The sequence below is a fragment of the Phoenix dactylifera genome, chromosome 15, assembly GCF_051530095.1.
Source record: "Phoenix dactylifera cultivar Ajwa chromosome 15, Ajwa_hap1_PhDact_Kaust_v1.1, whole genome shotgun sequence".
Taxonomy (NCBI): Eukaryota; Viridiplantae; Streptophyta; class Magnoliopsida; order Arecales; family Arecaceae; genus Phoenix; species Phoenix dactylifera.
Window position 1 is genome coordinate 20,289,716 of NC_143204.1, and position 9,370 is coordinate 20,299,085.

The 9,370-nt window shown below is 42.0% G+C and overlaps 1 protein-coding gene across 1 annotated transcript; it reads left to right on the plus strand.

The window, feature by feature from the left end:
• The first annotated feature begins 5,861 nt into the window (after positions 1-5,861).
• Positions 5,862-9,168, plus strand: LOC103707941 (lysine-specific histone demethylase 1 homolog 1). Its single transcript, XM_008792668.6, has one exon. It carries the CDS (start codon positions 6,053-6,055, stop codon positions 8,576-8,578), a length of 2,526 nt encoding a protein of 841 aa, XP_008790890.3. The 5' UTR covers positions 5,862-6,052; the 3' UTR covers positions 8,579-9,168.
• Positions 9,169-9,370: the final 202 nt, after the last annotated feature.

The following is a 9,370-nucleotide window of genomic DNA, read 5'->3' on the forward strand; positions in this document are numbered from 1 at the left end:
AGGAAGATTTGATTATGTCACAATCATTTCTATAGTTGCCCTTATTGGAGTCCATGTTGTCCACCAGATTTCATTTTGCTTGATAATTTATTAAATAGCTTTTGTCTCGAACTTGCTACCAGTCCTAGGAACCTATTGCCAGAAGGGCTTTTCTATCAAAAATGCAGCTTGGCTGCCGACTTCAAAGCCCTACGTGACGACCCCAATTTGTTTTTTTTTTTTTTGGTATAGCGGCTGCTCATATCATTCTGGCACGAGTGCAACAAGCCGAGTCGAGTGAAGAAAATAAGAAAGCAGTGTAAAGATAATCTCCTTGACAAGACTACATGATCTCTCCTGAATGCTAAGCAGCAAAGAAAGCAACCCAGACAACTGTTCTATTCGTCTTTCGATATACATGTACAACCTGAAAAACTCTACAATTCTTAATTTGCCACTTAGCTTGTTAGCCTCCTCACCTAACTATTATTGCTACATCCCTCTCCTCATAATTAAAAGTAAATTCAACCCATGCATAACTAGAAGCCAATAGAGTGACATATTGGCTCACAAAGAATGATTGGAAAAATCTTCGGCCGCCCTTCAGTCTTACATAAAATAATAAAAATAAGAAAAATGACAAAAATCATCTGTCACGCTCACGGATCATCAACCTTTTTGTACTATACTAAATCATTGTTTTAAGTAACACATTATCCTATTAGGACCACCAAAATTATTATCTTAAAACGCAACTCTTTAGGGCCTTTTTAACATTGAAATATTTCCAAAATAATAGCTGTTATGATATTGCTAGACAAAAAAAAGAAGCAAAGAATAACAACATTATCGTTTCTTTTTTTATTTGATAAAATAATAGTACTTTTTGGACTTTACAATCATTTTCTAGAAAAATTTGAAAAAAAAAATGAATATTAAAATGCCTTTATATTTAAAGAATGGGAAAATAGGCAGCTCATCTCTGCTTCGGAAGGCCGCTAAATTTTTGCAGGTCTCCCACTCGATGAAATGATTCCTTCGTCTCCTTCCTCGCCTTTTCAGTGCCGTCGCGTGGGATGCGGCCAGCGAGCCAGCCCTTTTCCAGGGGGACAGAGCCGGTGGCGAAGCCATTGATGACACTGGCTCCAGTGACCGGGGGAATGTTCTGGTGCTCCCCGGGAAGGAATTAATTGATTTGCTACTCATTAATGTTGTCTGAAGTCCGTGAGAATACCACATAATTCTGTAGCAGTATAAAAATTGAAACATAACAAACATAAATAATAAAAGAACAAGAACAATAGTTACTTTATGAGAAGCTGGCAGAGGCAAGGTCTAAGGTTATTTGGTGTCACGGGTACTCAAGTTGTAGGACAAGCGTCCTTAGCATTAGATCAGTGTCAGTTATCACATGCTCTGGTTTCTGAGCAAGAGGTCGGGATTCAAATATTGAATGGTGTTATTTCTCAAGATTTCGCTCCTAGGAGGGATTTTTCAAGTTAAAATGCTTGGTTCCTCGGTAAAAATCTCGGACCGGTCTAGGTATTGTCCCGTAAATTTGGACTCCCCTCCTTGCCTATTTTTTTTAAAAGATTGGATTCATGATATGGACTAAAAGTGTTAATAGGTCGGGTCGGATTAGGTCGGATTAATTTTTTGTTTTTTCATTCTAAATTTTCTACTTTTGTTTGGTTAGGATGTGTTGAATCTAAACGGGTCAATATTCGATGAATGCATGCTCGGCTTAATTTTGACAGCCTAGATGGAACTCAATGTCTAGGTGAACTAAACTCAATTGTCGCCTTTAGCACCACCCCTGCACAGTTTAAATGTTTGCACAACAATATATGATAGTCAGTTTGTTGACGAGAATACACCATAGTTGCAGGCAAATACATACAAAAATCTATATTCAATCTCGATGAAGAATTTAAATTCAGATATATGCCTTCTAAACGAAGCAACTAAAGTTGATCTTAAGCTAAAGTTGTCGGGATGGTTATTCGAGTTCGGTTGTATTATCGAACACATTACATGACCATATCTAGCAAAGTGTCTTACAATAAATACTTTCCAATCTTTCAAATTCATCGGTATTATATAACAAACAATATATGGTTATAATATGTAATGGACTTTCTTTCTTTTGAGAGCAAAATACATCTACAAATGATAATCTTTATGCACATGCGATATAATGTTGCATCCATGTTTGATATAGAATTATGTTGTGTATGAACCCAAATTCAAATTTGGACTTGTCTAAGGCCAAACAAATCAAGAATGGAGTATCACATACAACAAAAAGAAACTAGTACTCAAGTCTTTTACCAAAATGACGAACCAGTTTTTAAGTTGCGTGTCTTGTTTGTTGGATCTCAGTCACTATGTATATTTAGGTATTCATTGCAAGGTTTATTATCGCTTCATGCAAATCATCTAGCTAAGGAACATCTGTTTTTCAAAATATTCATGGCTTCTCAGTTGGCATCCCTCTTTATCTGAAAGAAGGAACTCTAGGGTTCAAACTTTCACTAAATATCTCTTAAAAGAGAATAAAAATCATTGCTGCATATCAATGTTAGGCAGTTGCTCTTCGCACAAGCATCGGATCAATTCGCAAAGTTTCGTCGCATGAGCCAATAAGAGATTTGATATAGCTAGGCTAAGCCTAACTAGGCTCGGACTACCAATTGGAACCTTGCAATGTAAATGGGGATTCATACAAATAGATCATTCCCTGCACCTAACAAGAGCAGCCACCGGCCATTACACCGATGCATCTAAGACTGCAAGAAAATCTGGAATTGGCTCCAATTTAGCACCACCCCGATGTCATATTTTGTAGTAGATTAAATTGTGTTTGGTCTAAATTAGCCTCATTTGCCTATACATAATTTGGTCCAATACTTAGGGAAGTTGTGTTCTGTTGGTCTACCTTCAAGCAAAATTTTCCATGAGCAGCCAATTTCTAGACAAATGATGAGTTCTGAAACTATAAGAAACAAACCAATTAGCAATGTAATTTCAATGCATGCAAGGTGGATTTTCCTCTAAGTTCATCTTTGGTGCATCTAATCATATGTTTCTAATCCTAAAGCTATTGAAGGCTAAAAAAAAGTTAGTTCCTAAATCCAGATGCAACATATTGGCGTCGCTAATTCGCTCTAAAAGTGCAAATTGAGAGGCCCGAAGATCATTCAAGCAAACTAACATCCCGGATAACCATTACCTATGGCCCCACTCCAAGGATAACTACAAGGACAACATCATGGGCACCTTGTTATTTCTGTGTTTCTCCAGGATGGAGAATGGAAGTAACCCAAATCACATGACCTGTCTCACCTTTAGAGGGACATGGGTGAGGCCCCCACTGAGAGAAATTAGATAGGGTCATGGAGTTAAAGATGGTGAAAGGCAGAGAGGCTATCTTCAAGTCCAACAGCAACTGCTCGTAGTTGATATCAACCCCTCAGAAGAAGAGAATTCTTTGTTTACTTTTTGGTTTATGCTTTTACATTTACTATTTTTTTGTATTTTATTGAAATTTTTGCATACATATCCCTGTCAAACTATCCAATTGCATGTCTATCTATGCAAGGTTTAAATTTTTATCCTTAGGCTCGATTTTTTGCAATACTTACCTTTGCCATCATGATAGAGGTCTCCAAGTCTACATAGGCTATGGGCCAAGTTCGCTTTAACATCATTTGTCACAACCTGTGAACTCACCCAAAAAAATTAGTTGGAAAATATTTTTTGAATTTCTTAGTTTTAAAATACCCAAGATCTTCTCGGTAAATAACTAATGTGGAACTAAACACACGCTTACACGGGTCCTCGCACTTTACATCTCTAACTATCATGTAAAATATAAAACTCCTACTAAGGCAGTATTTAACAATACTTTAAAGTAATGATTCATTTTGCTAATGCTGCTTAAGTTTAATTATTTCAACCAGCTCATAAAGTAAAATTTTACCACAAAAAATTATAATAGACATTAATTCATGTTGAAATAATTAATATGTACTTTAAATTTCTTAGCTAATAAAATTTAAAATATATATATAATATAATGAAGCGCTAGTGTTCTGCCCCTAGGATTGCAAGTATAAAGGTAAGATTCTTTATATAAAAATATAATTATTTCAAGAAAAATATATGTCATTTAAATCGATGAATCTCTTTGAAATATAGAAGCCTAGTTATAATCAAAAATTACTATAGATAAGTAAAGCTTCTAACTAAAAAGATAAATTATTTTTTTTTTATTTTAGTAGAAGCCTAGAAAAGATCTATTTGCTCCTTTTGTCCAATTCAGATGTGCTAAGAAACTTATTGGCTAAAGATGGTAAATTAAATGACAATAGATAGATAGGTGCATAGTCGTACCACTGACATTAGAGCAGCTGAAAAGAGGGTGCTCGAAAGGAGAATACGAAAATGATGTGAGTTCAGATATCTTAACTTTCAAGGACTTTTGCCACCGTTACATCACTGTTTAAAGGAAATAGATTTAGACAGGAACAAGGATATAGTTTGGGCTAAAATAGTAGAAGTTTCAGTTAATACTACTCTTAGGATAGAAAATTAATGGTAGAGTAAGCTAAGGTAAAATAGGATGCACTGATAAGTTGAATGTTGAAAGATTTCTAATGAAGTACAATTCTACTTATTTATTTAAATATAATAAATGTTTTTTCTAATGGTTGCTACTAGGGATGTCAACATGACGGATTCGGTGCAGCCAGTGAAAAAACTGAAACTGAAACTGAACTCGAATGGTTTTTGAAATAAAAAATATAGCTACCACCTGAAAAACTTCAAAACCAAAATCAAAACTAAAATCGAAAAATCAAAAACCGCTAACTTTCTCTATCCATTTCAAAATTTGTACATATGAGAAACCAAATTAAAGCTATTATGCATAATTTTCATCATATAATCCATAATTTTACCAAATTCATAGTATAATAATTTGGATTTATACAAAATATAAAAGTATTAAGAATATTAAATATCAAGTGTATATGATTTCGGTTTCGGTTTCGGTTTTCGGTTCAATATCGAGTTCATTTTCGGCTCTAGGAATCATCAAAATCGTAACTGAAACCAAAATAAAATGGTTTTTAATTTGTAAACCCATCATCAAAACCATCCACATTTAATTTTGGTTGAAATCACTTCATTCGGTTTGGGATGAATAAAATATTTCGGTATCCATCCTATTGACATCCTTAGTTGCTACACATATTTGACTTCTATTTATGACGGTTCTGATAACTGATGCTAGCCGTCCTCTCACTATGTACGTTTTTTTTGCACGGTTGCTCTACTCCAACTGTTAGACCGATGATCAAATATTTTTGGCTATGGCTCATTCGGATATGGTTTACATCAGGCTTTTGTTTTTTTACTTTGGGCTATAATGCAGTCTTCTGCACTTCGGTCTATATCTTGATTCAAAGCACTAGAAGTCCTATCTGACTCTTCTTCAGAGTTGCTATACATACATTGATCCTTAAATTTTAAAATGTGACGCAAACAATATCTACCTTTCAAATTACATGAATCCATATTCTATGATACTTTAAAGTTTTAGGATAAAAGGTTAATGAAAATTTAATCTATAGTACGAAAAATGTAGAGCTAATAGCACTAATTGATCTTTTAATAATTATAGGTAGTAAAGCTTGAAATTATCCAGAATAATCAAATGGTTTTCGATATTGAAGGTCCAAGCAGTGTCTATTCCAAATATCTCCCTCCGTTCTTTCAAAGAAAACTTGGAGCCTCATGGACCAGTCCAAGCACGCATGAAATGACCAAGAAAGCCCTTAAAATCCATCCGTACCCTTACTATATATCCTGTTGTCATTAAATTAATTAGGACGTCCAATCTAGTCCAAGCACAAAGAAGAGTTAAGCCCAAAGCGAAGAGCCGAGAGAAGAGGGAAAAAAAAAAAAAGAAAAAAGAAAAAAAAGAAAGAAAGAAGGGAAGGGAAGGAAACCCTCGCTCCCCTCTCTCGTTTCCAGCCGCGGCGGCGACGAAAGAGAGAGAAGAGAAACCATGGAAGACCCCGATTCTGAGTCTACCCCTCCCGCCCCTTCCCAAAGTACCCCTCTCGCGCCCGCCAACGATTCCGAGTCTACCCCTCCCGCCCCCCTCTCTCCTGCCCCCGCCGACGATTCCGAATCTACCCCTCCCCCGCCTTCCCATGATACCCCTCCTCCCCCTCCCACCGACGACTCCGAGGCGACTCCTCCCGCCGCCGCAGCCGACGACCCCGCGCCACCGGCCAGGAAGCGCCGGCGCCGTAAGAAGCAGTTCCCGGAGATGGTCCCCTCCCACGGTCTCCGTGTCCTCCGCCCCCACTCCGCTCGCTCCTCCGGCGTCGTCTACTCCGAGAAGCTCATCGACGAGCTCATCCAGATGCAGATCAACGACCTCCCCCCCGCCCCGCGCCGCCGCGGCCGCCCCCGGGGAGCTGCCGGCCCGTCTGCCCTCCGCCTCGCCCGCGAGCTCGACGTCGAGGCCCTTATCGCCATCTCCGTGGGCTTCCCCGTCGACTCCCTCACCGAGGAGGAGATCGAGGCCAACGTCGTCCCTGTCCTCGGCGGCGCCGCCCAGGCTAACTACATCGTCGTCCGGAACCACATCCTCGCGCTGTGGCGCTCCAACCCCTCCGCCTGGGTCACCGAGTCCCACGCCATGGAGTCCATCCGCGCCGAGCACCGCGCCCTTGTTACCGCGGCCTACTCCTTCCTCCTCGACCACGGTTACATCAACTTCGGCCTCGCCCCCGCCGTCCTCTCCGCCGCCCCTCGCCGCCCACCGTCCCTCCCCCCGCCCACCGTCGTCGTCGTTGGCGCTGGCCTCGCCGGCCTTGCCGCCGCCCGCCAGCTCCTCGCCCAAGGCTTCAAGGTCGCGGTCCTCGAGGGCCGCCACCGCCCCGGTGGCCGCGTCCTCACCCACAAGATGCTGTCTCCCGACGGTGCCACCGTCGCCGCCGCCGACCTCGGCGGCAGCGTCCTCACCGGCATCAATGGCAACCCCCTCGGCGTCCTCGCCCGCCAGCTTGGCTTCCCCCTCCACAAAGTCCGCGACAAGTGCCCCCTCTACCTCCCTGATGGTCGCCCCGTCGACCCCGTCGTCGACTCCCGCGTCGAGGCCTCCTTCAACCAGCTCCTCGACAAGGTCTGCAAGCTCCGCCAGGCCATCACCGAAGAGCTCAAGTCCGTCGATGTCTCCCTTGGCACCGCCCTTGAGGCCTTCCGCCAGGCCTATGGTGTCGCTGACTCTCTTGAGGAGCGGATGCTGCTGGACTGGCATCTCGCCAACCTTGAGTATGCTAATGCCACCCTCCTCTCCAACCTCTCCATGGCCTTCTGGGACCAGGATGACCCCTACGAGATGGGTGGCGACCACTGCTTCATCCCCGGGGGCAATGCCCACTTCGTTCGGGCCCTTGCGGAGAACCTCCCCATCTTCTATGACCAGACCGTGACTCGAATTCAATATGGGAGTGACGGAGTGATGGTGTACGCCAACGGGCAGGTCTTTCGGGGTGACATGGCCCTCTGCACGGTCCCCCTCGGCGTGCTTAAGAAGGGCTGCATTGAGTTTGTCCCCGACCTCCCACCACAGAAGCAGGAGGCCATCAAAAGATTGGGTTTTGGGCTGCTGAACAAGGTCGCAATGCTGTTTCCTTATGATTTCTGGAACGGCGAGATCGATACATTCGGCCACTTGACTGAGGATTCAAGTCAGCGAGGTGAATTTTTTCTGTTCTATAGCTATTCTTCGGTCTCTGGCGGGCCACTCCTTGTTGCTCTTGTTGCAGGGGAGTCTGCCATCAAGTTTGAGACAACCTCGCCAGTGGTGCACGTTGAGAGGGTATTAGAGGTTCTCAGGAGGATCTTTTCCCCAAAGGGTATTGAAGTCCCCAAACCAATTCAAGCGATATGTACTCGATGGGGGTCGGATAAGTTTGCTTATGGTTCATATTCTTATGTTGCTGTTGGCTCCTCTGGCGATGATTATGATGTGTTAGCTGAGAGTGTGGGTAATGGGAGGGTCTTTTTTGCTGGAGAGGCAACAAACCGGCGGTATCCAGCAACGATGCATGGAGCTCTCCTCAGTGGATTCAGAGAGGCTGCAAACATAGTGAGGGCAGCTAGGAGGAGGTTCGTGGTGCCAGTGATGATGGAGAGAACGGATGCTAAAGAGGAAGTTTTGGATTTGGATGACCTGTTCCGAACTCCTGATCTCTATTTTGGAAACTTTTCGGTTCTTTATGACCCATGTTCTTTGGAGTCTGACTGTACTTCATTGGTACGCGTAGGGATTGGTGAGAGGAAGTCTGGTTCTGGTTCCCTTTTCCTCTATGGACTGATTTCAAGGAAGCATGTGATGGAATTGGCTGAGATTGATGGTGATGAGAAGCGATTGAGTGTGTTGTACCGCAGCTTTGGCACCAAATTAGTTGGGAGGAATGGATTGGGCAGTCTTGGGGAGAATCTTATGGGGCGTATAAGAGCTGCAAGAAGAGGTAGTTTGAAGACAGGAATTGTAAATGGAGTGCATCATGCCTAGAAACTTCTTATATGCAGCCAGTGCATTCATGACCTGTGTTAAACTGGACCTGGCAGCAAAAAGTTGCTGGTTCATATCATTTCTTGTGGAGGCATAAGAGAAGATCATAATCTGTATTTAGCGAAAGAGCGTGGAGACATCATCCGGAAGGAACACCGGGATGCTGCATTCAATTCTTTCTTTCCTTGAATTAGGTACTTCTAGCTAACCCTGGCATCATGACCTTTAATAATTATATTTCTCTGATTGAGTAGGGCCGAGTTGTTTGCTTTGGTGACTGCAGCATTCTTGCCCATCATCTGTTTAGACCTAATTATCTGCTAAGCTGGAGGCTTTTTTATGGATCTAACAATCGCCATGAGATGGGTTACATTATTTGTCATATCGGGTGTATAAAGTTTGGATGATAATAGGTATCTTGAGGCCCTTGCTTTAGCTAACAAATTGTCATTTAGATACAAGAAACTTTAGTTGGAATCGTTGATTGCTTTTTATTTATATGTGGCCATTTTGAGATAGGTTTTGCATGCATTTCTTTATCTTGTGGCATGAATGCAAAATAAACTTTCCTTTCATTTTTCATTTTTGCATTTATTTTGGACTGAATTGACAAGAGGACTCTATCTAGAAAATCATAAAGCCCTTTCAACTTCATGCAACATGATAGGGAAGAATACCAGAAGTTACATAACATATGTCATAGCATGGACTCCAGAAATAACTTGTTTCGGCAAGAGAACCAAAATCCTGAATGATAAATCATGAAGGTACTAACATTGCAAACCCAAGGCA

Bases quoted from the DNA above. Each gene is read 5' to 3' on its own strand.
- LOC103707941 (XM_008792668.6), top strand. From the start codon at position 6,053: ATGGAAGACCCCGATTCTGAGTCTACCCCTCCCGCCCCTTCCCAAAGT.